The following is a 27666-nucleotide window of genomic DNA, read 5'->3' on the forward strand; positions in this document are numbered from 1 at the left end:
AGGAGCCAGCGTCGCGAGGTATAAAATACCAACTTAAAATCCCTATTTAATGCAAGTTTGTGCACACTTTGAACAGCGTCACTAGCATTTCCAGTTGGTTCTACAGAGGCAACACAAGATTATCACGACTATAATTGGATATAATCTATTCATGTATGAATTATTTGCCCCCAAATGCAGCGGAGCGGAGCATTTTGTTGCGGGGGAAATCGTTACGGTTTATTACCGACAAATTCGGCTGCATTGCGCTAGCTGCGCATGGCAAGTTGGGATGATGACAACGTGGCCAAGAAATATGTAGTCTGAAACATTCAAAGACGATGAGTCATAATTTTTATCGTGTACTTCATGAGTCATGAAAAAAATGTGTCCAAGGGAGTCCCCAAGATTAAGATTCCTTTGGGTAACAAGAGAAACCCTATGCCGAATGGTTGGTGCTTCTCAACTTCCGGTTAAAAAAAGTACAATACACGTGACGCACTATACATGTACTAGTTTTATTTGCAAACACTACGATCAATGTGTGCACAATGTACGTGTACTTGTTTCGCGTTACCCGGAGTATACGGTAGAATCAAGGCGTATTTGTGGTTTCCATCCGAAGGTCAGAGATCTGTGATAAGACAGAACTTACGTTTGCCCCGCTCTTCACACAAACAATACAATCCTTCCACTGTCAATGCCCACAGAGGGTCCAGGGTACAATAAGGATCAGCAGTTACAAATAAAAACCAACCACTCAGCCAATCTGATGTGTAATTAAACAAACAGTTCAAGTGGGTCTTTTCCAAGAATAACACAAGAAATTACATTACCGTGTGTGCATGGAGGTAAGAAAACTTTCAACATCTAATTAATAATCTTCATCTTTATTCTTGAAAAATGCACTTTCTTTCAAAATTGATCACTGCAAAACGATTTCAATGGGTTTAAATTTTGTTTAACAGTTCCAGCGAACTGGCTTCCTTTGTAATTTATTTTTGGGGGGGGGGGGCAAATCACTTGTCTAAAAATATGCAAAAAACCAGTTAATGTTACTTTTATTCATTCTTACTTGTGAAAATGATCCACAGATAACAGAAAGCTCAACAATACATGGAATAAGCAGATGTGTTTATTTTACTTGTTCTGGCATTTTGCTTCAAGAACACTGCCATCTTTGAAGACCAACTTATCCAGGCCACCAGACAGATTTCTCAAGTGAAATTAAGTCATTTCAGTCCAACTTTATTTGTGTGAGAGTAACCAACACAGTAGCGCTAATGTAAAATTGAGTTAAACTGAATCCACTAAAATGTGTTGAATTTATCTTGAATGACTGAATCACTGAACAAACAGTAAGTACACTTTATTAGTATTTGAACCTGTATGTGAAATTCTTGCACGAAAATTCAACAGTAATTCATTGAACATCCACAAATTTCCAACTCCATGCTCATCAATCAAAGTGTCACATAAAAAGCGTCTGAATTCCTACCATCTTAATTGTTAGCGCCATTCATAAACAGCGTCATGCACTGGCAGATGAAATCCAAAACCAGTAAGAGAAGAATGCCTCAAATCCACGTACTCACTCCTTTACCGTATGAAAGAACTATTCCTAAATGGTTTTACTTCTCTCTGGTCCGTCTGGTTGAGCTTGAAATGTTGCCAAGTTTGAAAAGACTTCATGCTCAGCAGGTTTTATGAGAAACTGATAGTGTGCATCCGTATATCTCATTGATAATTTTCTCAGATAATACCACCATTACCTCTCTAGGCTACCTGTTTCAAAATGAAAAAGCTCAGTGAACAAGTAAAATGTTGACATGAAAAGACAAGTGATTTGGCCTCCTCAATTTGTGCCCATTTCAAACTAAAAGAAAAGTTTATCCCACATACAATATTCAATGTTCCCTTGCTGCGTGACAATGACTAACTTTGGATGCTCCTGCATTGACAGGATGTCCCCCTCCAAATGTCCCGAATACCTGTTGGTGTATGGTTTGAAAATGACTTTTGTCTACAGTTGAACACAGATAAGAGCACTTTTAATACAAGCACAATTTTAGGTCCAAAGTCTTTGTTTTCCTTTGTTTTTCATTTCTGATAATACAAAGAAAGTATTATAACAAGGTAATTTCCAAACTCCCAAGGACCTTGTTATAAGTGTCTGTTCATGTTCAGTGACTTAATCCAGTCGACTAGGGAGAATGTGCTATTTTGTTTGGTTGGTTAATTTTCAAACAACACATTTGATTGTTCTCCCTGCAACACACTGAAGACACTACATACATGTAGGTTGTCTACAGTATTCATAGGAAGTGAAAACATAACACTGTACCATTAGCAAACTTTGCAAGTTGGTGGCCTGTAATATGGGGCAAGAGTTAGTGGCAAAACTACTGGACCTCATGTCCAAATATGTCTGGCATGCAGCAGCATGGGGGGGGGATATATACTCCACAAATGAAAGGTACTATCCGCATGACTAATTAACAATTGCAAGTACTTGGCATTAAATTGTTTTCAATGAAAGCTTCCTTTTTTCAACTACTTTTCATATACAGGGCAAGTTAACTGATATTTCTTAAGAATAAAGTTAATGCAAAAGTGAACGAGTCTTCTCAGTGAGATACTTAATACTTGCAGAATGTTTTTTCTTGTGTCTTGAAAATATTAAGCACAACATATGTCCTTACCTTTTGTGTATACTTTTTAAAACATAAACTTTAAAACATTCATAAGATTAATCTAATCTAGCAAAAAATCCTGCTCTTCTGCTAAAAACAGAAATTTTCACACAGATCCTTGACATTTAGTGAATGCGAAAGAATAAGTGGACAAAATCAACTATTGAGAGTTGACTATCTGAATTGAAATTTAAAGGAAATAGGAAAACCCACTGCTAATGAAGTTGTGCACTAAAGAAAGTTCCAGAATTCCTTCCCATTAATCACTTTTTACTTCTTCACTTGCATGTAAACTAGGGAGTAGCAGTGGTGTGAACACTGCAGCATAGAATACCATCATTTGCCAATGGTGGAAATTCAATCAAATTGGAAGCAATACTTCACAAAGCCAAACAACAAACCAATCAGGAATTTCCACAGGCGCAATTTATGAACACCAACAAAATACTTGCTTTTCCCTTTCAAATTTGTCATGGGGGCTCTCACTCTGTGCAAAGTGTTTTGTTTCATTTCTCTACAACCAGGTGATCACACATCAGATATCAATCATATCTCATCAACAGTCCAACACTAGCTGCAGCAGTGTTCGAAGACACTTCACTGTCTATTGGTGTCCATCAGTCATGTTAGTACAACTTACAAAAGGATACAGAATGAATTAGACCAGGATGGGGGGGGGAAGAGATCCAAATTTGCTAAAACTAAAAAAAAAAAAGCAATGCATCCAATATTACGTACTTGCTAAATGGACCTCTGGAAAATCCACTGGCCAAGTTTAGTGAAAAGTCATAAAGTACTCAAATTTTTACACAGGAAAATTGGTGTGAAATGTTCAACCATCCATGACAACAGTCAAGGCTTTGACTCTGTAAAACAAAAAAAACAGAATATGTAACAATGCAAAGGAAAACTGATCAACTGAAATTAATTGCTTTCCTTACCCTGTATTGAATCCCACTGTCCCGTGATCCTTATGAATCCTAAAATCACTTTTTTCTGTAGTTTATTCTACACATAAGTAAATTACATACAGAACTGAAAGTGGAAAACTTCAAACCTACACTTTTTAACATTTTTCCTTAAAGTTTTAACTGGACCTGAAACAGAGTAAAATGACACAATGGGATATAAATTGAAGAAAACAGCTACATACGGTAAGCGTGGAACATCAGCCAACGATTATTTTAGAAAAGAAGTTACCTTAACAGATTGACACATAGAACAGCCTGAATTTTGATTTCGCCAAAAGTGACTCTTACATATGTAGATGCACAATGTCTCTTTGATCAAAGGTGGTATCAGACACTCTGTCCACTCAAGACTGCAGGTGTAACGTGACTGCTTTTAAACTGGTATACTATGACTGCTTTTAAGCTGAAAGGAATGGAGTAAGATGAAGTGTTCTCCCACAAAATTGAGATTATTCTCTACAGTGACTGTGAGTCAATCTTGGTGGACAAATGGCTTCGCCAGACAGGTGTCGTCTTCTGTACACTCCTCCTGTACTTATAAACTCTCTCCATCCATCTTTACCAGCTTCCCGCACAAGCTAAATGTGTCATGACCATTTGTACATGTACGAGTTGTGCTCTATATACCATACATCTCGGTAGTGTTCCTCCGGACAGCGTACAACACGTCCTCCAGGGTGAGGCCCCTAAGCTGGGCGATGCGGACAGCTACAAAGACAGCCATGCTGGGGTTAGCCCAACGCATGGTGCGAGGGCACTGCAGCAGATAACACACAACAGGAAAAAAGAACGACTAAATGGGGTATGGAGATCTTGGCAAAACTGTGTCAGTTTTTGAAGTATTAGTTTAGCACCATGTGCAACTGCAGGTTCGCAAGTATAAAAAACATTGGTTTCCTAAAGAAAATTGACACAAGTAGGTTTTAGAGACCTCCAGCTGAAGGACGACAGTACCAACAAACTACCAACCTTTACAACCAGTCCTACGCATTTGTTGAGTTCTTCAATTCAGGAAGAATTTTGTGACACCAAAATATTTATGAAAAATATTATGTGATGCAGAGTTTCTTCTTTCAAAAAAAGATGCAAATTTTTTCAAATATATGCGCTTTTGCATAAAATGAATGGGAAGAAATCCAGCTGATTTCAAAAAGCAAGTAATGGAAATTCATGAGAACAATATCACTCTCTCAACTGCTTCCTATGAAAACTTTGCATTCCACAGATCTGAGTCTCTACAAAACTGAACAGGCATGCAACCTTGACAAAAGATGAAGAAACTGCAATCTTTACAAGACTTTGTACAGCATTCTTCAATTTTCTATGGCATGAGTATGAAATGAAAAAGGAGGAAATCAGCTGTTCCGAGGAAAAGTTGCATGCCTGACTAAAGCATCTGTTCCTTGCTCTATGGCAGGAGTAAAGAGTAACTGACGAAGAAAAAGGCTTATAAGAGAAGAGTGATGGGCACTTAAATTCACATTTCTGTAGGCCATGTGCACTGTTCATCGGCTTACATTTGGTAATCTGCTTGCTGTTCAGTTTCGTCTGACAACGAGTGCTTAAGCAGGCTGACTGATGCAGTCTATTTCAAAGCAAGTGGTTTTACTGTGTGAAGTGTATGATCTTTGAGGGAAAAAAACATTTTCACAGTTGTGGAACACAATAAAGCTCTCACAGCAACAACTTTGTGCATTGTATAAGCTTTCCATAACAAGTTCGTGTCATAACCGTGCAGTGCGATTTAACTTTCACAAAAGCTGTTTCTTTACAATTTTGTAAGGCTCACCAAACAATGCTGAATCACATACGGCTCCACTTACTACTTTAAAAAACTTTCAGTGGTCCTTCACTGGAGAAGAGTGGACCAATGCATTTCATTTTTGTGAAAGTGATATACCTTCTTTGTGCAACCTCTCCAAGTTGTACATGCGGCCAAAGTTTGCACAAAATTCTTGGTTTGCAACAACCTTTGCCCCCAAAATACACATTTTGCATTTTCATCAGTATCAAAATGGGAGGCTTTTTCACTTAACATTTACTAAAGTATTTATCTTGCAGTGTTTCAGTAGCTGCACAAGATTTTTTTTTAAACTATGACCGATTCCTATGGTTTCTGTACTTCAAAAGTTTGTTTTTTCTTCAAACATTAAGGCCAATGGTTGGCAAAGACTGCAATAGTAAGTCTTTGCTACTGTGCCAACAGTGTTTTGCTGTTTGAGAGCTGGATCAAGGACAAGGAATACAAATGCCATGAGTTGATACGGTTAGTTTCAAAGTTTCATATAACCTATCCACAAATAGCCCAGTATATAGAGCCTGGCCTCAAAGGTACAGCCTCTCTTCAATTGTAACCATGGTGAGTAAATGGGAAGTCAATCCAGATAAGTTCCTGGCATGGATGGGTCATAAACAAAGGGATTCTCCTTCTCCATCTTCTTCAGAAATGTTACACGTGTATTTACACACTACAATGGATGAATTCCACTGATTCTAATCAAGTGAGTTGATTGGAAGCACTTCTCATACCTGCTTAGGCAGAAAGTATGGAGCGTCTGTCTCAAGCAGAATTTTGCTGAGTGGGACTTCGGTGGCAGTGCGGTGGACAGGGTAGGCAGTGGGGAACGTGACCAGTGCAGTCAGACCGATGAAGGAATTCGGAAATGCTTGGAAAAAGTTCCTGCCATGCAGGGAATATAGAATTAAATGGAAAGAGAGGGAAAAATTCCTCTTTCAAACAACTGCCAGTATCACTGTGGAATAAAAATGATCATTACTGTATGGAAAAAATACTTTTATACCTGCAATTTTACCTGATTTTCAGTGCGTCACGACCTTGCGATTGAAACTGACTGCCTCAATCACAGAATGTGGCATGAGAGCTACCTAATATTGAACCACCTTTTCCCATTAACTACACGGTTCAAGCAAGGGTGGATCTCAAAACAATTTTTTTTGGGGGGGGGGAACCAACCATTTGGGGGAGGCCAGAAATAGGAAATCTCTTGCCATAACCTTTATGGCCTCTCTTAGGGCTCAGGCTAGCTTTTGTGTTCTTTTTATTGTGAGCAAACACTTCTATGAAAACAGCACCCAAAACTTTCAGTAACACACACACTTTTGCCATTGTGCATACCAGGTACAAAACTGTTAAATTTGTATACATTTTTGGAGTCAACTTTGTCTCTTCCTAAAAACGGCAAAATGAGTTAATCCCATTTTTGGTATTTGTTGCTAACACTATACCTATGGAAAACAACTCAGTCTCTTTGTGAAACCGAAATGTGGTTCAGTTGAACTTTGCTCTATGGTGATCACTGTGATTTGGCTGATATCAGTAGATTTGGTAAAATTTGATTGGTTTTAGAACCTTGTTGATTTTTGTAAAAAAAAATTTAAAAAAATTTCAAGTCATAATTTTGGGCTTGTTTGTCTCTTCATGAAAATTTGACAAAATTGCGGCCCAGATACATGTATTTTAAGTTTGTCAGGCAATTGTTAAGATTTTAACAAAATTCTCAAGGATCGGTCAAATGGTGGCTTCAGTGGGACTAAGCAGATTTCGGTCAATCTGCCCAGGAACAATGCAGTGCAATACAATGCAATACCTGGCCTCCTGTGGCGAGCCAGTGAAGCAGTGTCGATGGATCTTGTAATTTCTGGGCACCATTTCCTTCATGACGCTCAGTGTGTCCTGCTCAGCATCACGGCTGTGGATGACCAGGGGTTTGCCCATCTGTAAGGCAATGTGTAGCTGCCGACGGAACACCTCCAGCTGTAAAGGTCTGTCCGATGTGCAACGGTTTGAATAATCTAAGCCAATCTCTCCCAGCGCAATAGCCTTGGGAGAAAAAACACAATCACAGAAAATGACGTACATTTATTTGTACCTAAAACGAGTAGCAAATGTTCACTATACCGGTACAGGTTATGCATTAGCAAACATTTCAGTGTAAAACTGGAAAGTTTTAGATTGTCGCAAGATATGATTTTTAGACAACATACTATGACAGCATATGCCTCTAGAACAGAACCATTATAAACGTATGCCGTGGCTGCAATTGCTAAACTGAAAGAAAGCAGGAAGTTTGTGGTTTGACCTAAAATATCGGTACAGCTACATGTATCTCTGTGTCCTTTCTCGCAAGAACAGAAAATTTCTCCGCCCCCACAAGTAAAGATGTCTGGTGCACCATTCTGTAATGTTTCCAAATTTGGGGGGGGGTTGGCCAGAGAGACACCTTTTCCATTTCCTGAATTCTTCTTTTTGCCATTCTTGAATAATTTCGACAGCCAAAATTCCCACTGAATTATGCCTGCTTGCACCATCATTTCGTGGCACCCCTCCAATATTTCAGTGCTCGTTCAACCCCCCCTTCCTCCTTTTGTTCATGTATGTGCAGGATTTGTTGCAGCATACATGTACATGTATGAAAATTTCTCACAAGTTGTACGTGTTAAGTACCTGTTAAGTTTTCTGGGCAACCCTCCATAACTGTGATAGTAAAATACATTAAACCCAACTTTATATACTGTAATTTATGCAGAGAAAGATGAACACATCTAACATGAAGAAAATGCAACCCACCACAAGAGGGCTCACTTCTGAATAGTGAAAACTAACTGGAAAAAAATTCCAAAGTTAAATCACCTTAAAAACTACATGAACAGTATCGAGGTTGCATGTTACATGGCAAAAGTCTACAAGATACTACTTGACACATGTCAGTTACGCCAAACAAAACCCCCCCAAAATTGTGTTTTTATTACATGCACTTTGAAAAACAGTTGGGAGAGGGTAGGGCGATTAAATTGTTTTTTGAAATGATGGGGGCTAAATTTTTAGCCAAAATATTAGAGTGGGGAATGATTTCCGTTTTAATTTGTGCCCACTCATTTGTAAAACTAACCAAACGAGTTAATGTTAATGCATGCTTCAGTAATGTATGCATCCACTCCTTGTCTAAATTTAGAAAGCACATGATTGTGGGTGTAACAAAAAGCCCCTTCTTCAAGCCAAACATTTTTTAAATGGAAATAGAAATACAGGATAATTTACACAAAAATTAGGCATATGGTTGCACCATAATTTTTCCTATTCGTGTAAATTGTATCAAATTTTGGAATAAAAAACTTCCAGTGTGATTTCTAAGTTGGGTTGTTGGGTAACCTGAAACTTATGGAACCGGGAAATAGAAATATATTTTTATAAATTTTACTAAAAAACCTTGAAATTGCATCTTTGGGTTTCAATTAACTTCATCTTAAATGTTTGTTTTGCAATCTTAACCCATATTTTGATGCTTTTTGGTTTTTATGCTAATGCATATTTGCATATTCATGAGCAGAACTATTACGTCATCCAAGACACTGAATCTCAATGTTGCACTGATTTGTGCACAGAAAATATCTAAGATTTTTTTAACCACTGCTTTGGCAGATTCCAGTCTCTTTTGCAATTTATTGCTGTGTAAGTATATTGCAATAATCCAGCAAAAATCCTTTTCACAGAAATGTTCCCAGAAGGCAAATTTGGGCTTCACAATGTGAACATGAAAACATGCAACCTGAACAATGTCTTCCTGGATTTTCATCTAAGCAAAAGCGCCCTCACTTGTCCAGAAATGCTTGGTCAATTTTTAATGTTTGAAGAAGTGCACCAGTCAGTTCATCTAACTCAAAAAAGATACATGGAAGAAGAGTACAGAGATACACAAAAAGTGATTCTAAGAAAAATTCATTTCCTGGATTCTTTAACTTTTTTCTCAAGTTTGGCCTTTGATTCCATATACTATTTTGAGAAAAGTGTGTTCAAACTCACCTTGGGGTGTCTCATGCATCTGATGATATTTTCCTCCACGATACCGTCATAGCTCTTGGCGTGATGAGGGTGGCAGCCAAACGCCAGCCAGATGTTCTTCTCCTTGACCAGATCCTCCCACAGAGCTCCCTGCTCAAACCCTTCCGGGGTGCAGAACACCGCAAGACAGCCGGCATAGTTCTGAGGGAAGTTGTTAACCTTAGAGAACTTCTCAAATGTGCCACTGAACTCTGTGCGCTGGTACAGGAAGTCAATGTGGCAATGCGTGTCCACATATGGGACTGAGCATATGGGATAGTCAACCACAGGACTGAGTTCCACTTTATCTCTGGGTATGTGGTAAGAAGGCTTCTCGCGACTTAGGGGGGATGCCCTGCTTGCCCAGGGGGTGAACCTGGTTGGTGTGATGGTCCCTGGGGTACGACTCAGTGACTGGGTAGACCAGCCAAGGGAACTTGAAATCAAAGATCTGTATGAAGATTTGGAGGGTGTCCCTGCCATGCTTGGGGATGCTGACTGTGGTGCTGAGGTACATGTTGGCACCTCTGATGTGGACACCAAGTTCTCTTGGTGCACTTGCTTGGGGTAGACGCATCCTGAGCCTGAAGGCAGACGAGAGCTCATACGCACACTTACTGGCTGATCCTTGTTGGCTTTGAGCTGTGCAAGCCGGAGGAATCGTGGTGGTATGTTGAACATAGACTGGACTTTCTGAGTTTTACTGGAAGCCGGGACGGCATCAGTATGCATAACAGTTGGAGACAGACACATGTCCTCTTTGCCTGGATATTCACCAGGGCTTCTCCAAAGAACTTTAGCTGGTGTTTTCTCGGAACACTCTTGCTTCTCTGGGAATGAAGACAAGCCGTCCATAGTGCCCATAGCATCATGGCTGCCATCCAAAGATCCCTGGACTGATCTCAGTGGGAAAAAAGGTGGTGAGGCAGGTGTCAGGGGTTTGTTTCCATCCATGAAGCCTGGCATCGGTCCTGACCAAGTGCACGCAGAAGATCTGGTAGGTTGAGGAGCAGGAGGGCGGATGCAGTACGGTGACACAGTTGCCACATTCTTCTGTCCCACTGAAGTTGTCGGCTTGAAATCCACCTGCATCGGGAGAGAACCTGTCTGGAAGGGAGTGACTGGCACTAGGCCAGCGGTGCGCCACTTCTGCGGCACGCGTTTAGAGTAAGGGCTGCTGAAGACTTCTTCATCATTGCCCTTCATGATGCTGTCCACCAGTTGTTCCCAGGCTTCATCAGATGTTGATGTGCTATCTGACACTTCACCGGGTTCCAGGTTCTGGTTGGTGCTGACTTCAAAGGAATTTTTCTGAGGTGGTTCGTCCTGATTTTCCAGCCAGCGAGCAATGTAATCATTTTTGGTTTGGGTCTTCTCCGTAACAGAAGAACGAGCAACATCTTCAGAACTCTTCTCACTAGTCACTCCACTATTGTTGTTGTCACCTTTTACTTTATCTGTAATCCTGGACACAGTCCTTGGAGTAAATTTGGGTGCAAAGTTTACAGTCCGTAAAGGTCCATCTGACTTTGAAGACCCGGAATCAACCTTGGCATTGACTGAAATTGGCGGGTCAATCGCAGTGCAGCATTCCATCTCTGCCATCTTCCCATCTTTGTTCAGCATCTGACGGGGAGATGCTGTCTGTGGCTGTGTATCGGATTCTTCCTGGTGCTGTGTCTTTTCATGGAGAAACTCTTGAAGTTGCCTTCTGTCCTGAGGGCATTCTGGATGAGAGTTATCCCAGTGTTCATTTCGTGCTTTAGCTTCAGACTCCTTGTCAGCTGAAGGTTTTAACTGCTCTTCCTCCGCAGACGTGCCACTTTCCACACCACCAAAGGCCTGATAAATGTGTTCCAGATGTACTTTGGTTGCTGACCACGGTGACCTTCTCTGCATTTGCCTAGTTTGGTCAGTGCACCTGCTGGTCTTAGCTGACTCCCCTGACTTGGGCCGTAACTTTGTTGCTGATCTTGATGAACACAGTGGCTTCAAGACAGACTCTAGCACACGTTTTGTGAGGTGATGTGCTGCAACAGATGGCTTGTCTCTGGGTGATGGGGACTGCACACCAGCTATTTTGCCCTCTGTTGCCTTCTCCTGGATGTCTTTGATACTGGCCCCTTTGGTATTTTGTATGGATTTCACGGAGCTTCTTCCTTCAGGTCGAGTAACTCGACATTGCTCAGGAATATAGTCAGGAGATGCACTGAGCTTCTTTCCTTCGTTTTGTTCACCTAACTGTGTTCCAGTATTTCTTAAATTCTCCACATCTGTCATTCTTCGCTGGGAGTTGTGTCCCTTTGCTCTCTCCATCGATTTGCCTGAACTGCTGCCACTTGCTGACTTGTCACAGGAACTCAGATTTGGGTGTAGTTTTGAAGTTTTGTTCCCTGAAGTTTTTTGATCAACTTTGGCTACCTTTTCACCTTCACCAGACCTCTGGGATCGATCGTCGATACCTGTCTTGCAGACTTCATTAGTGCATAAATGTAGGTCATGTTCTGTGTTTCCAATGCCTGCTGACAATTCAACGTCATACTTGCCTGATGGGACCCTTTTGGCTTCATCTTCTGGTACTTTGCCACTCTGTGACTTCTTACAGTCTTCGCAGTATTTTACTTTCACGTCTGTGTTGCCTTTGGTAGATTTCCACTCAACTTTCTTGGACATTCTTCCCTCCTTGTTTTCATGTTGCTCCTTTTCAGTAAGACTTTCAGCTTGGCTCCTTAAACTAGCTGATTTGCGGTCTTCCTTCCACTGTTTGTCTTCATGTTGTACATCTTCTGGTTTCCTTGGACACCTTCCTGAATCTATCATCCTCTTCTTCCCCTTTTTGCCTTTTGTGTGTTTCCTTCCAGGGGACAGTTCGCTGAAGGTCCGTTTAGAGGTGTGGCTCTCCTGTCCAGAGCTCCCGCAGTCAACTGACACTTTGCTGACACGTTTCTCCATCATCTGTATCTTGTCAGAACCATCTCCAATGGAGCATTTAAGTCTTTGATTATTCGTACCCTGGTTCTTGGGCAAGTTCTTCCTTTCCTCCAGCTGTGCAACACCTGTATTTTCTGCATCTGGTGTACTGCCTGCTGCCAACAAACCATTACTGACTGACAGAGTGTTCATCTGGTTGCACCACTTGATGCCTGAAGGACTCACTTCAATTTCTGACACTTTTGAAGGAAACTTTGGCCACCTTTCTAGACTAGGGGACTTTGCTGCTTGCAGCTCAGCCTCATCTGTGGATCTGGGATTTGTGCCCTGAGAGGAAAACGACCTTACAGGTCCCACCCTCTTGTGTCCCTTGTGCCCAAGGTTGTCTTCACTCTGCTTAGGTGCCACCTGTAGGCGGGCTTTGATGGAAGTCTCTCCAACTGACTGATGTTGTGATGACACAAACTCCTGATGGCTGTACATGTTGGTGAACTGTTTGTCACACCACTCTGAGAAAGAGAGCTCTCTCTTGTCACCATGGCTGGATGCCATATCTTGCCCTGGTACATGTACCGTATTAGTCCACAAAAAGGACCACAATCAGTGAAGAACCTGGAGAAGTAACAAAAGTAACTTGGGATAAAAGTGACAAAAAGGATCGCTTTCTCACTTTTTGCAACAGATATTAAACAATATTTCTCACTTTACGTGGATATTGTCGTATGTCACAACGTATTAGGGGCTTAAACTTTCGTAAACCTTCGGTAAAAGGTTTTTGCACGTGAGCTGAGAGTGATTTTAAATGGAATTGTTTACCAGACACGAGGACATGAGGCCACCATGGAACTCCAACTACTTTCACCAAAAGAAAATGTAGATCATCTTTTAAGTTATTTTTAGGTACAGTAGTTGTTTATGATAACTGAGATAAATGCTGTGTTTTTACTAGCAGCCCAGCTGTGAAAATTTTATTTCCCAGTATTTAGCAGGGTCAGTGTCGTCACAATATTAATCACTAAGTTTATAACATCAAGCCACCAATAATTGTCTTTCAAACTGCATTTTTTTTGGGGGGGATGGCAAATGAATTTGATGCAACACTTGTTGCTCTTATGAAAAGAACTTACTCCAATGACTAACAAATGCAATACTCTTCAATAAAGCAGCGTTACATTCTTTTGAATCATTTCAAACAGAGACACCACGCCCTTTATGCAGATTGATGTACATGTACAGTATGTTAAGCCCCATCAACAGCACTTCACTGAGCTAATAAGCCCTGGGTCAGCCTTACAAATGTTAAGTGAGGACTGAAGCCGTAGTTTGAAGTAGGAAGTTATAAAGGGGGTGCTCAATAGCCAACATGGATCCATCAAAATAAATTGGAAGACTGAAAATTGAAAGAAAATTAAAACATCAAAAAAGGTTCTTTTTTCCAAAAATTCCAATTTCCTTGGAGTCAGTGTACTAAAAGGTCACTGACATGGAGTTCCATATTGGCCACTAGGATTCTTGAGTTTTAGAAAACCGACATGTTTTTTAAATATTCCCCTGAAAAATTTCCCTTGGTAAGTTTCAGTTTGACCCAAATTGAATGCACTTGTCTTCAGTGAAAATTTGTTCAGTGCCAAGTACATGGTGGCCAGACTAGTTACAGAACTCAGTCTTGCCTTTCGTCAAATTGTTAGCACTAATTCATTAACTTTTTGCAACTCATTGAGGTTTATTTCCCATTTATTTAATGATTTTTAGCATTCAATACTTTCTGAGTATCATTACATTTTTCTAGCAAACTGGATATATCCAAATCTGGGGCCCATGGTGGTGCAAATAATAAACAGCACTTAAGGGTACAGACAAACACGAACAAACATGAAGTGTGTGCAAAATGTTCATTCTGCGGCATTGTGGCAATGGTGTTACTATAGACTCATTGAAACCACTGGTAATACACAAGTGACAGCAAGATTTATTTTAGGAACAGAAAGGAGGGGAATTATAGGGCAATACCAACTTAAACAATACCCAACACACTAGGTAAGGACCAACGTATGCATGCACAATGAATTAATGTATTAGATTACATGTAAACTGAACTTGGCACCAACTGTGCAAGAAAGTTATATACATGTAGGCCTACCTACAATGTAATACTGTTAAAATGAGAAAGGTCAGAGTTTTTTAATTAGGAAAGAATGAAGTTACAAAACAGACAAGTAGGAGTTCAAATGTGCCCTCTATTTTAAATCTCAAAAAGTTATCCTTACTTTGAGTTTGAGCCCGATTGAGGGCATCTCCAACATTTTTGTTAAACTCAAATTTTAAAATTTCTTACAAGGTGTGCATCGCCTTGGGAAGTCTTTGTTATAGCCACAACTGAAGGATCAAGGAGCTATATGTACAGCTTTTCTTACGAGAAAGTGCTAGAAAATGTGAAATTTTCACCAATTCTGGCAGTCGAAGACATTTCTCCATGCTAAAAGCACTGCCACATTCCTAAGCCGTGTAGTACAATACATGTACATTCTTTCCATTACTACCACTAGGCCTTAATTTAATAGGCAAGCAGGTTGTTTATTTGCAGCCTGTTTATTTCCTCCATGCATTGACAAACACACAGGCTAGTATTATCTGGGCACAATTTGGCTGGTTGAATGTTACACAGGAAGAGTTGTTCAAGATACATGTAAACACTGAATAGATAGGCCTTAGCCTGCAGGGCATGGACAGTAGACACCAAACACTGAAACAGGCATAAAAAGAATAGGAAAGTGTTCCAATCCTGATATGAAACTGGTCAACAAAATCCTTAGTGTAAATTCTCTATGTAAATGGAACAACATTTTCAGTGTTAAATTTCACTTTTTAGGAAATGTTATCATTATCTGATGGCTAATAAACTACTGCAAGGGACAAGTGGTGTCCATGGATACATTTATGTGTAACTCTTACCATAGATAAGCCTTATCGCAAATACTGCACGGGTGATTTTGCACAAAAATGCTCCTTTTTTCTTCCTACAATGCCTTGCTACCATTGTGCAAACTTCCTTTTTCCTTCCCACAATGCCTTTCTACCATTGTGCAAAATCACCCATGCAATATTTGCAATAAGGCTTATGAGCACAATTGATAAATAAAATGGCAAAAGTTTTCTTTCACTGGCAAACTACATGTATTTAGGAATTAATGACAGAAAATTGTTTCCAATTCAAAACGGTTTCCAAATTCAAGTTTGGTAAAATGGTAGGGTGTCAAAATTCCAACTGCCAGGTTCATTTACACTGATCACATTTTCCTAGTCCTCCATGCTTTATGTGCTTTGATGTACCCAATAACCACGTAGGATAAAGACCTCAGGTAGGTACATGTAGGTGCCTAGTCACGGTACAAAATGCCTTGCCCTAGGACCTACACATGCTACACACGTGCACGTTTTTGACGATTAAAGAAATTCATTATTGGCGCTCGAAAGATGGACCCAAACTATTCAGTTATTTTTACAAAGTTCACAGTGATCCCCAGGGGTAGGGCCCAGTCAAAGCACAATGTAAAATTGAAGGCACTTACTTTTTATCGTCTATTTATGCCATGGATGAAAGAACAGACAAACCACATTCGACGTCCTGTCACTTCACTAACAGAGTATAGTAACATACGTCGTGTCGACGTACGGTCTTGTACCGTTATAGCAAAAATAGTATAGCGCCGCGCTAGCTTGTTAGCTAGTTAAGTTGAATTGAACACGAAAAACCTGAATACTGCCCTCTTGCGATTTGTCATTTCTACCCTCCGTCGCTTTTGCTGTTCAATCTTTTCACAAATCCTCTTGTAAAGAAAACCCTTTAAGTTCATTGTGACTTTTCAATCTAAGCATGATTTTAGTGCAGCACCGTGCCGTTTAGGGTCTTTCCCCATTCGCATTCCGCTTGTTCTTTCTTTCATTTTTTTAGTTTACATACAGACTAACACCACCAGAGACGTTCTAGTGGTGCGCTTCCCTAAATTTTGTAAAATCAGACCAGGTTTTTCCTTTAAATTCACTCAAAATGTTACGTCATTTGTTTCCAGAGTTTTTGTTCTTTAAATTCAACCTTGTCCTGATTTCAGAATTTCGGACAAAATATGTTACCATAACAGGATTGTAGCAGTAGCGTATTCAGGTTTGTAGTCCCGGGTTTTTTTTTAAATCAACTTTCAACTTTTTTTTTCATCTTTGAAGGAATACTTTTTCCTTCGAAGGAAGGTGTCAGTACCGTTGTTAAAAGTGTTGGCGCCGAGTGATTTTTTTTGGGGGGGGGAGGGGGGTAAAAAAAACCTTGGCTGGATACGCCACCGTCAGTTTGTCTCCCAAAGCATTTAAAATTCCCCTTTCCCCCAGAAATTCGTCCATAGTCACTGATCAAATAATTTCAGCTTCAGTTTTTTGTTTTGGGTCAGGCATCTAAGTTAACTAACTTCATCTTTGCTAAGTTGTTACCATTTGAAGCAAGATATGGGACGGAGACCCCCCCACCTTTGTGTTGGTCATTATTTGATCGGAATCTCAGGAATTCTTTACAGACTTCTAGGGGGGGGGGATGTGTTAGGTGACAATAGTCTAGAGTGTGTATAGGGATTGGACAGGTAAGGGGGGGTACCCTTCCGTCCCATATCTTACCGGGTATAGTTGTTACTGTACAATTAGTTTCAATCATGTTTTATGTACTTAAATTTTACATTTAAAAAATTACATGTAAGTGTGTAAAATGTCACGTCGTGCAGTTTTCATTCAAGGCCAGGCAATGGAAACCGGATTATTACCTTACATCAGGACCCAACGCCACTCAACAGATCGAGTATATGTAGATCCCATGTCAAACCAAGGGGGAGTGATCATCAAAAAATGTACGTCTTTGTGTGATATGATTGATTCAGTTGATGACTACCAGTTTTTAGGTGACATAACGCTGTGACAACAAAATCCATTCCGGTCAAGGATTGAGTTAACGTTGGCGATTGTTAAAAACTTGGAAACTTCATGGCATTCTTTTTCATGTTTTTCATGCAAAGGCGTTTACAAATATTTTCAATACAATTTCTTCAAGAGATTAGAAATTTGCTACTTTAATCGATCTGAAAATAAACTACTTTTTGTTTCACTTTCCGAGACACTCAATGATTGATAGCGCTCTAAAAAAATAACTGGACTTTAATCTGTTCATTCACGTCTTGAATCAAGACTAGGTTCGGTCGTGGGTCGCGTGCGCGTACGGCAGACCAAATTTATCTTTCTTGTGATGCGCATGCGTTGTTCCCTGTTTCCCGCGAACGGGATTGGGTCTGAAATGAGCTGCAATTGTCCGAGAAATAAGGAATTTTTGCAGGAACGGTACGATATAAATCAGCTACATTTATTTCATTTATGTTAGTACCAAAAACAAAACCATGGGGTACCTGAAGCTGCTTCTTTTGGAGAATTTCAAGTCCTACAGCGGCAAACAAACGATCGGACCTTTCAAGCCGTTCACTGCCATCATTGGACCCAATGGAGCAGGTAAAACATGGAATTGTCATTAACCAGTTGTGCTATGAATGCTTTGTTTAGAGATTCCTTTGGTTGAAAGAGTGTTGTGCGACAAAAATGTACTAAGTTGTGGGGTATTCTAAATGGTAGGTTGGAAGGAATGTTGCATCCTTCCTCCACTCTTTTATGATATAGGCCTAAAATCAAGTTAAATCCCAAAACTAGGCCAGTCATTGGTTGCAGAGAAAGACAGGCTTAGCCAGCCTAGGCCTATAATAATGCATCTAACATGGGCCATAAGCTAGCGAGTTTGACAAAATTACCAGATAAGGCAGTCATGTCTGCTACATGTAGTGTGTAAAAACCCAATGGCAAAATGTGTAAAAACCAGAAAACTTGATGACAAAAATCCACAGTAGTAGACCTAATCTCCATTCTTGAATTTGTGATGATCCTCTTGTAGCCGAGAACTTTCTTTCAAACTGTGTCATCAGTTTGGACTAAATTGCTGTATAACAGTGACTCCTGAAAAATAAATTGGAAAGAACAATGAGTCAGAGAGCTCCGCAGTCGGGCAGTAGCGGCTTCACTGGAGGACATCATTTTGCGAATCAATTCTCAAAAACCTTTGAACTTTGAGTTGAGTATACGCCCTCTAAGTTGTTTTTTTATGCAGTATTCTCATCAAAGAGGCTCTGAGCTTTCAACTAATACCAAAGTTGTCCAAACTTCACAGGTCATTTCTCTAAAAAAAAAGTGTTAAAACCACATGATATACTTTTAATGCCAGCGATTTTCACAGGAAAACTGACCAAAATCGTCACAAAAATTGTAAAAAAGACCATTACGAAGGTATGTAAAAGTAGTCTTTTGGAAAGTTTAAAGTGTGCTGATTCTGTGTTGCTGTTGCTGTGGAATTTGTGATAAGCTGCAATTTTTGTATGTTCGTGAACTGTCGGATTTCAGAAATGTTAATGATCCGCACATTAGAGTTTCACACTACTGTGCATGTCCATTTATACTAAGTAAGACTGGTTCCTGCCCTGTCTCACTCCCAATCTTAATAATAATAAACAATAATATCAAAGCAAATTTATAAGGGGCACAGTATCCTACAGTATTTGTAATTCAAAGGCGCTGATGCACAGTACTATTGTTACTGTCCCTGCATATTGGGCTCACAGCATCTGAATATTCCTGAAACAATCCCTGGGGAGTATGCATGTACTAGCCTGCTGCAGCCATATCTCTGTATATCAAGTGCTAATGGCTAAACAGAATTATCTCTGCCCTCACAGGTACCCATTCACTCCTGGGTGGAGAGAGAGACACATAGGGGTAAAGTGATGGCCCAAGATCACATGCTGCAACCAGCTGGATTCGAACCCCCAACCCTATAATCAGAAGCTACAAACCCTTATTACTAGGCTACATGTCTCCAGCAGTTGTTCAGCAGGTTTTTTTTGTCTTGTGTTGTAGGCTCTATGTTTTTTGTTGAATTAAAATTAATTGACATTTCGTCGATTTTTCCCTTTGCCTGCTCCCAGCAATAAGTTTTTCCCATCTTTTCAGCGTATACTATAGCCCTCTGTATCAGTCAGAAATTGCCTTTTAAGCCTTGGCAGTGGTTTGTTTTCAATCTTGCCAGTGTTGTAGTCAAATACGTTTTCCCAAGTACTGCCGAGTACGTAGATCACTCTACTTCAGTCTCAAGATGTTGATTAAGTAACTTTTCAGTTGGGTGCATACATATAACCAATTTATTTTCAATGCGCAGTTCATGTTTTTGAAGTCACATATAGAGACATGCAATCGGTACCATCAGTAGGGAGATTGTAGGGCAAGCACACGGTCTTCATTTCCCCACAAGTCTAAATGATCAAAATCTCTCGGTCACTGTAGGAGATTAGGTCGTGTGGAAAATACATGCATTTGGAATATCATTTGGGAAATACACATTTGTTTGAAAACAGTCTTTTGTATGAAATTATACAGTAACTGTCAACATCAAAGTTATGTTTGAAAATTGTTCAATAAAACAGGAAAAGTTAAAACTGAGGTTTAATTGAAAGTAAATAGGCTAAAAGAACATTTTAAAAAGAAAACACAAAGACAAATAGTGTTGATTAAACGTTACAATTAACATATAAATATAAATAAGATGAAGAAAAATTATAAAATAAAAAAATAAATGGCACATTAAAACATAAGTGCAATGATATCTAACATCTGGGAAGGTGTCCATGGAGGTGGGGTTGGGTTTCAGGTATGCATGTAGGAGACCTTAATGCCCAAGAAGGGGGATGGCCTTGGTTTGGAGTAGCAGATGTCGCTGAGCTGGAATCCTATGTCTTGTGGAACTGCATCATCCTGGAATATCTCGATAGCTTCACAGGTTCTTGTAGGTAGCAAGTTCTTGATGGAAGCAGTGAGTTGTGCAGAGTCCCAGTGAATCTGGGGGTCCAAGATGTGGGCATGCTTGGAGATGGCAGATTTGTCAAGCTCTCCCTTTCTGCAGTGGGCACAGTGTTCTTTGATCCAGTTGGAGAGGTTTCTGCCTGTTTCCCCAATGTCCACCTCACTGCATTCACAGGGGATGCGGTACACACCAGGTTGACTGTCAGGTTGTTTTATTCTTGCGGGTGTTGAGGATGGATTTGATCTTGTGTGGCACCGAATGGAATACCTTGATGTCAGCTGAGCATAGGATGCGTTGGAGCTGGTGGGAGGCAGAGCTGAGGTAGACAAACTGGCGATGGAGGGGTTGGCTTCAGGTATAGAAGACCCTAACACCAGGGGAGTGGTGGTAGCCTCCGGTATAAGGAGACCTTACATGTACATGTATATACCAACGCTCACCCAAGGTCCGGCAATCCACTCCTGAGCATGTCCAGAGCAGTTTAAACATCAAGTACACGCTCAACTGTTCTTATCAGAAGTATACCGCTTCCAAAAGACATCTATCCACATGGTGTTACCGCAAGCCCTGTCTTTGGTGTACTTCACTGTAAGGAGCATTTTTCATTGTGTTTGACATTATACATGTTATTATTATTGAATGACACAACTGCTTTCTCTGTGTCTATCAAGTTAATTTTGATTTGTCGTATTTTGTTTAAATGTACAGAAAACTGTACATTCTTTTTAAGAATACAGTTACCTGTACATTGCATTTGTAAAAATAATAGACACTTCTCTGAATAAGGCGATGCCACAAGAGCTGTTTACTTTACGGCTAGCTTAACCTTGTCCAGACAGTGCATGCAGAGGAAGTCACTTTCTCTGCAGTCATTTGAAAGTATTGATAAAAAGAGAAGTAAGACCGTGGTAAATCAAGGTATAATATTTATTGAGTACTACTTTTCAAATACAAGTACCTTGATTATCCAGCAAGTAGTTCGCTGTCTGAGTACTAGTATGGTCAGGTTGAGTATGAGTACTTTGACATTTATATGAGTGTGAGTACTCGAGTACACGTAGTACTGGCTCTCTTAAGAATGAGAATGTGAAAGATGAAGAAAGAAATCCTGAAATTCTTGCCAGTAATTCTTTGTGGCGTGTTTGGCAGTTGACTTCTTGCAGTTGTCTTGTGAGTTTCCACATGTTATACATGTATTAATAAGACAGGTGTCATGAAAGCAAGAGAGAATTATTAAAAAAAACTTCATTAAGCCACACCGAGTTTGAGGTTCCCCATGGGTGTGTGAATTTGGTCTGGTTCTTGATCCCATGTGGGTTACATTTTGTATAGTTCATTTGTGAAAAAGGAAAGTGTGGTATGCTGTAACAAAATATTAGGGAAACTTCTTCTTTAGTTAAAGTGTGACTTTATTCCTCAATTTTAAATGAAACGTATTAATGGATTATACTTCCAGGTAAATCCAACTTGATGGATGCCATCAGTTTTGTCCTTGGTGAGAGAACTTCTAATTTGCGAGTGAAGCGACTTTCAGATCTCATCCATGGTGCCCCCATTGGTAAACCAGCCTCCAATCGAGCCACCGTGACGGCTGTCTATGAAGAAGAGGATGGTAGAGAGACTAACTATACCAGAATGTAAACATCACATGCTGTATTTCTGTCCATCATATTGTCCCTGTTTTCAAGTTTCCTTGAGAAGCTATCTACAAAATGCTTTTGTTGATGTTTGGTGTGAATATGTCAGATTTTGCTTGTAATCAGTTTAGTTAATTTTTTTCGACGGTACATTCATTGCGATGTGAAAGGAAAAAAAAACAATGTGTGTATAAGTAAGATTTGAAGCTTTGCAAGGTGTGGTTCTTAAACAGTTGACCTCCTCCTGAGGACAGCCAGAGCACACTGGTCGAAACGTCGAGCTAATACTCACCGGTTCTTTTAACCCTAACCCTCCTCAATCCTTCACCTGTTGGAGGACTGAGGAGTGTTAGGGTTAAGAACCACACCTCGCCCAAAAGAGATTGATTCTATGGTGTACCCGCAAACCTATTTCTCAAACTGTATGTATGTTATTGGTCAGAAAGTGACCATCAGTGCTTTGGCTTTAACCATAATTCCATCCATGGCCATTCTTTTATGTCCTTTATGTTCACAGCATCATGGGAGCTGCTTCTGAACATCGTATTAACAACAAAGTGGTCTCTGCTGCCGACTACACCGAGCAGTTGGAGAAGATTGGTATCCTCATCAAAGCCAGAAACTTCCTCGTCTTCCAGGTCAGTGAACTAATGGTTTCAGTGACTGTGCACTTGAGTTAGTTATGCTTCCACGCTTAGATCTGTTGTTCTGACTAGGGACTTCGCCTATTTAATTGAAAAAATTTACATGCATAAATAGTGTATGCACTCCAGTGTCCGTTAATATTCGTCTACATGAGGCCCAGTGTCATCTACATTTCTTGTATGGATTTTATAGCCTTTGATGATGGAAAGTCAAATCAGCTGAAAAGTGAGCAGGTTAATTTTAAACTGCTTCTGTAATTCTGGCACCTTTTGTTATCAAGTTACTTGCTCCAAACAAAAATCTAAAAGATCAAAAAAGACCACTGTTATCTTCAGAGTGACAGTAGACCATTGCATATTATAGTGATACTTGTTCACAACTATATACCTGTTGTGTGTGACTGTAACACATCAGTTTGGCATTTCAGTCCCAAATACCTACACTGTAGATCTTTGTAAAGGGAGCCCTGCCTCTTTTCATGACTTTTGAAGGCCAAGGACCCCATAAAGTTCAAACAGAAGAAAAATTACCGTTGGCTTTCTGCACAGTGATGGATTTTGTAGGATCCAGAACTTTCTTCTTACAAATGGCAAGGGAGGTAGAGTTCAGACGTTGGGTTGCTTTGAATACTTCAGGGTGCTGTGGAATCCATTGCCATGAAGAATCCGAAGGAGCGCACAGCTCTCTTTGAGGAGATCAGCCGGTCTGGTGAACTGAAGAATGAGTATGACAAGCGAAAGGCTGAGATGCTGAAAGCGGAAGAGGACACGCAGTTCAACTATCACAAGAAGAAAGGTATCGCTGCCGAGCGTAAGGAAGCCAAGCTGGAGAAAGAAGAGATGGAACGCTACCAGAAACTTAAAGAAGATTTGGTGAGTTGGTTGACCAAAGATTGCAAAGAAAGTTAAACTTACTGTCTGAAATTTGGAGGTTCAGCCTAGGGCAGTATTTTTTTCCTGTACTCCATGCTACCACAGTTTGTGGTAGTGCAGCGAGTGGGTCTGCCAGTGATCAGGGTTTTTAAAAAGTCTTGCCAAGTAGCCTTAAGAGAAAAAGTTAATCATTCTGCTGTTCATCCATAATCGCAGGAAAATCAAAGTGCATCTTGCTTAATAAGCCAGTGTTGTAGTGCTGTAGTTCTTTAGTATATCGTCTCTACATACCCTCTGTACTTGCTTTGATCTGTGTACCTCCTTAGTGCTCCAGTGTTGGCTTATCAACAAAGCTGTATATCATGTGTCCATAGTTTTGTTCTTGGCCTTTTATTCTAGTATTTCCAACACAAATGGCCGTCAGTGTGCACAGCTTTTGACTTTTTATCATTGCAGGTGTTCTTCCGGAGGATTCCATAATGTCATTTTAATTGCACTGATTTCTGTTAACCCCTGTCCCACCTTCAGCTGGACAAGCAACTGGAGTTCCAACTGTTCAAGCTTTACCACAACCAGAACGACATCAAGCGCTTTGGCGAGGAACTGAAGGGTCGGAATGATGAGCTCCGGCGAGCCACGGACAGGAGGGACAAAGTGGAGGACAGGATCCGAGACAAGAAGAAAGAGTTGGGGCAGCTGACCCGGGAACTAGCTGCAATAGAGAAAGACACACGCGAAAAGGTTTGTCTTGGAAATAAGTACATTGCTTTGAGTGTGCATTGCTGTGGCTTCTGTGGAACACAACCAAAACATAGTGGGTTATAAAGTAGTACCGTTTCTATAACAAGGCATGAGATCTTTCGAATTCTTTTTCTGACATCAGGCTTTTGAAAGTGAAAAAAAATTGTGACTTTGTAGAAAAGAAATATTGTCAATATAGAAATTAACCCAGAAGCTTGACAGTTTGTCTGGATTTTAAACCTGCAAGTAAAATTGTCAATATATCCAAGTGTGCTGTGTTCCTCTCGAGAAAAAAAAGTTTTTGATTGTGCACATTCAGTTGAATGTTGGCCACACATGGTAATTTTCTGTTATTCATAGGCTTCAGACAGAATGTGTCAACGTGATCAGGCCCTCTGTATACACAAGCACAACTCACCTCTGGCCGACAGCAAGCTGCATTATCACCCCATTTGTTTAGGATACGAGCACAGTCCAAGAAATCTACTGAAATGGTCTATATGTTGAGCTTAGCTGCTGTGTACGGCCTGTGGCGGCAAATACTGAAACCATTTCTTAATTAGTCAGTATTTTTTTTTCAACTTCATTTCAAAAGCTAACGATCATATCTTGACTTTTTAAAATGTCAAACATTTTAGCCAAAATGATATCATCCACAAGTGGTTCAACAGCGCGCGGCTTCAGACATTGTCTCCTTTGTTGGTTCTCTTGAATGAACTACACAGCACCATCTACCATTCCTGCATGAGGATGTAGTGAATCCCCAGTCCATGTGATTTCTTGGGCCCACAAATGCCTTGTCTAAATGTGAGGGTTGTGAAAGGGTTTAGGTCCTGAAAGAGAATGTGGTTACCATCCCTCTAGGAAGTTGAGCTGAACAAGAAGAAGCCTCTCTTCATCAAAGCCAAGGAGAAGACCTCCCACATGATCAAGAAACTCGAAACAGCCAAGTAAGAAGCCAAATTTTTCCTTCTTTTGTTAAAATAGGTTTGCAAAAAAAAGTGCATATTTTAGATGTGACAGCCACAGGAGGAAATAATGTTCAGTGGGACTTGTCACGCACTGTTCCTGAATTGGCAGATTATGTTGAGTAACATAATCTGGCAATTGACAGTGGTACTACTGTCAACTGCTTAGTGCAGCAAGTATTAATTAGACTTGTGCTGTGTTTTCTTAGCAGAGTTGGAGCTCAGCTACATATTTGACTAGAGCCCACAGAATTGGTCTTCAGTAATTTTAGTTTAGTTTGCATCAGAAAAAGCACTCAGTTTGTCTTCTTGATAATAGTACACATTGTGTGTGAAAAATGTTGAAGGCAAGGATTAGTTTATATTGTGCAAGACTTGATTAACCCTAACCCCCTAGGCTCCTGCACTAGAAAGCATACTGAACCTCACAAAATCCAACAGGTTCATGTACTTGTCTATGTACTTGTACATGCAGGGTGGTGTACCAAACCTGATAAACTCCAACAGAATGAGCCCGTTGGAGTTTGAATGATATGGTATGGATGGGTCTATGCAGTATAGGATGACTTGCACTGAACAGTACCAAACCTGACAAAATCAAGCATAGTCCAACAATTGGTACAGCAAGCCAGACACTGCACACAATGAACCCTGTGTGTCCCAACTCACACAGAATCCAACACCATCTCCCTGGGCCTTTCATCCCAAGTCTCACAAAATTCAACAACAAGTTCCTCAGGTACGGTACCAAACCTGCCAAAACCTCACAAAACCTGCTGTTGGAGTATGGCAGGTTTTGGGCAGTTAGGGTTAAAGGCCTTTAACTCCAAAGTGGCTCTGGCAACTTGCAACTCACTTCATTAGGTTTGGTCGTATGCACTTTGACCTAACATTGCCCACGCTAGAAATGAAGATGGTGGTCAGGATTGAAAAAGTCACCACTAAAGGAAAACTGAAATGTTCTAAGTCAGCTCACAGCAGATGTATTTGAATTATAGGAAGTCCTTGAAGAGTGCCAAGAAGGCCAATGAGAGCCACATGGGAGAGATCAAGGAGTTGGAGGCAGAGTTGGAGGCGGTGGAAGCCAAACGTCTGGAGTATGAGGAGAGGATTGAGGAGGAGAGTCAGAGCCAGGGACGTGACTTGGAGCTAGAGGAGGAACAGGTAAAGCTTAGGACAGGTGGAACTTGTTAATGTGCATATGACTCATTCATATGCACCTTCCCAGTCAGGAAGTCACAAGTTAAAAACTATGAATTACCGACAATTTGTTTCAACAATTGCACTTTTTTTCAAACAGCCTTCTGGCCATGTTATTGTATGTGCTTCCCACTAGCTGGTGTTTTATTAACACTAACAATATTCAATCCTCTGATTTAGATATGATTTAGCATACACTGGGGGGGGTAAGATTAACCATTGTGATTAACTTCATGCATTTCCACAATCACTGAAACATTTCTTCAGTTCGTTGACTTTCATGAAATCTCACTTGCTGGATATCTGCTATATTCAAACTGCCATGTGGCAGGCCCTCATTCAATAGGCATGGCTGAACTGTTCTAGGTATTAGGAATGAACTGTCCTGAAATTGGCTGATGTACATGTTGGAGCCATTCAGGATGTTGTGCACCCCTCACATTTATTCTTTTAAGTCTTTTTCCGGCTAGTGGGCAGATATCAGTAATGACGTATCAGCTATGCAGTTTGAAGATAGCAGATATCCAGCAAGTTCTTTTTCTTCAATTCATTGTTGAATATTAATGCTTTTGGTGGCATTTTGTGTTGCCAAATGCAGGGGAAATTAATTTCAGACCTTTAGTCTATATTCATTAAGGAGCTAAAAAATGCTTAGGTAAATTTTCTAAGAGCCTGTGATATCTGTACAGGTTTTTTTTTGGTGCTATCACCCCACACCAGCATCTTAAGCTTCACATAAATGACATTTTTCTAAAAGGCCCTTCCTTCAAAGTGTTCACCAAATTCTGCCTTTATCTTATGAAGTTTTTTATGCTGAATGGTTATTGACATTTTTTCTGTCTAGGTGAACGAGTATCATCGTTTGAAGAAGGAAGCAGGAATCCGAGCGTCTCAGCTGCACCAGGAGTTGGACAAGCTGAACCGAGACCAGAAGTCAGATCAGGACCGCCTGGAGAATGAGAAACACCGCAAGAGTGAACTACAGGCCAAGATCAGACAGAAGGAACATGAAAGGTGAGAACGGGCATTGATTGGGCCAGACGTTTCAGATACCGGTCCATGAGGGAGGAAATGACAAAATGCCTTCCGTCCATTACATCATTGGCTTTGTACACGTGCTGTCCGTTGTAGTGTATTGTCTGGAGTGGACCAGGCAACATGCTTCTCATTATCAGCTTACTCATCTGACTAAATGGCATGGAGCAATACTTGGTTGGCCTTAGACACTGCTACAGTTTAATAATTCTAAATCTCTTTACATATTGC

The 27666-nt window shown here is 40.4% G+C and overlaps 2 protein-coding genes across 2 annotated transcripts in view; one reads left to right on the plus strand and one right to left on the minus strand.

The window, feature by feature from the left end:
• Nucleotides 1-985: 985 nt before the first annotated feature.
• On the minus strand, nucleotides 986-16081 carry LOC110974876 (uncharacterized). The gene is made up of 5 exons (XM_087135655.1): nucleotides 15983-16081; nucleotides 9465-13025; nucleotides 7252-7484; nucleotides 6173-6323; nucleotides 986-4400 (listed from the first exon to the last, which is right to left on the minus strand). The coding sequence occupies exons 2-5, from the start codon at nucleotides 12963-12965 to the stop codon at nucleotides 4263-4265; spliced, it is 4023 nt and encodes a 1340-aa protein (XP_086991781.1). The 5' UTR covers nucleotides 12966-13025; nucleotides 15983-16081; the 3' UTR covers nucleotides 986-4262.
• Nucleotides 16082-17680: 1599 nt separating this feature from the next.
• Nucleotides 17681-27666, plus strand: part of smc1a (structural maintenance of chromosomes 1A) — a 30718-nt gene continuing 20732 nt past the window's right edge. The window contains exons 1-8 of the mRNA XM_022226825.2: nucleotides 17681-17948; nucleotides 21794-21974; nucleotides 22492-22612; nucleotides 23255-23491; nucleotides 24020-24232; nucleotides 25097-25182; nucleotides 26199-26364; nucleotides 27245-27414. Coding sequence (XP_022082517.1) covers nucleotides 17840-17948; nucleotides 21794-21974; nucleotides 22492-22612; nucleotides 23255-23491; nucleotides 24020-24232; nucleotides 25097-25182; nucleotides 26199-26364; nucleotides 27245-27414 — 1283 coding nt within the window. The 5' untranslated portion in view covers nucleotides 17681-17839. The remainder of the gene's footprint in view (nucleotides 17949-21793; nucleotides 21975-22491; nucleotides 22613-23254; nucleotides 23492-24019; nucleotides 24233-25096; nucleotides 25183-26198; nucleotides 26365-27244; nucleotides 27415-27666) is intronic.

The sequence above is a fragment of the Acanthaster planci genome, linkage group LG04 (assembly GCF_054643075.1).
Source record: "Acanthaster planci isolate LZ-2023a linkage group LG04, COTS_SCS, whole genome shotgun sequence".
Classification (NCBI taxonomy): Eukaryota; Metazoa; Echinodermata; class Asteroidea; order Valvatida; family Acanthasteridae; genus Acanthaster; species Acanthaster planci.

Coding starts and splice junctions, on each gene's coding strand:
- LOC110974876 (XM_087135655.1), bottom strand. CDS start 12,965: ATGGCATCCAGCCATGGTGACAAGAGAGAGCTCTCTTTCTCAGAGTGG. Junction 7,485..9,464: donor GATGCATGAGACACCCCAAG/GTGAGTTTGAAC, acceptor TTTTCTCCCAAG/GCTATTGCGCTGGGAGAGAT. Junction 4,401..6,172: donor CATACTTTCTGCCTAAGCAG/GTATGAGAAGTG, acceptor TATCTGCTGCAG/TGCCCTCGCACCATGCGTTG.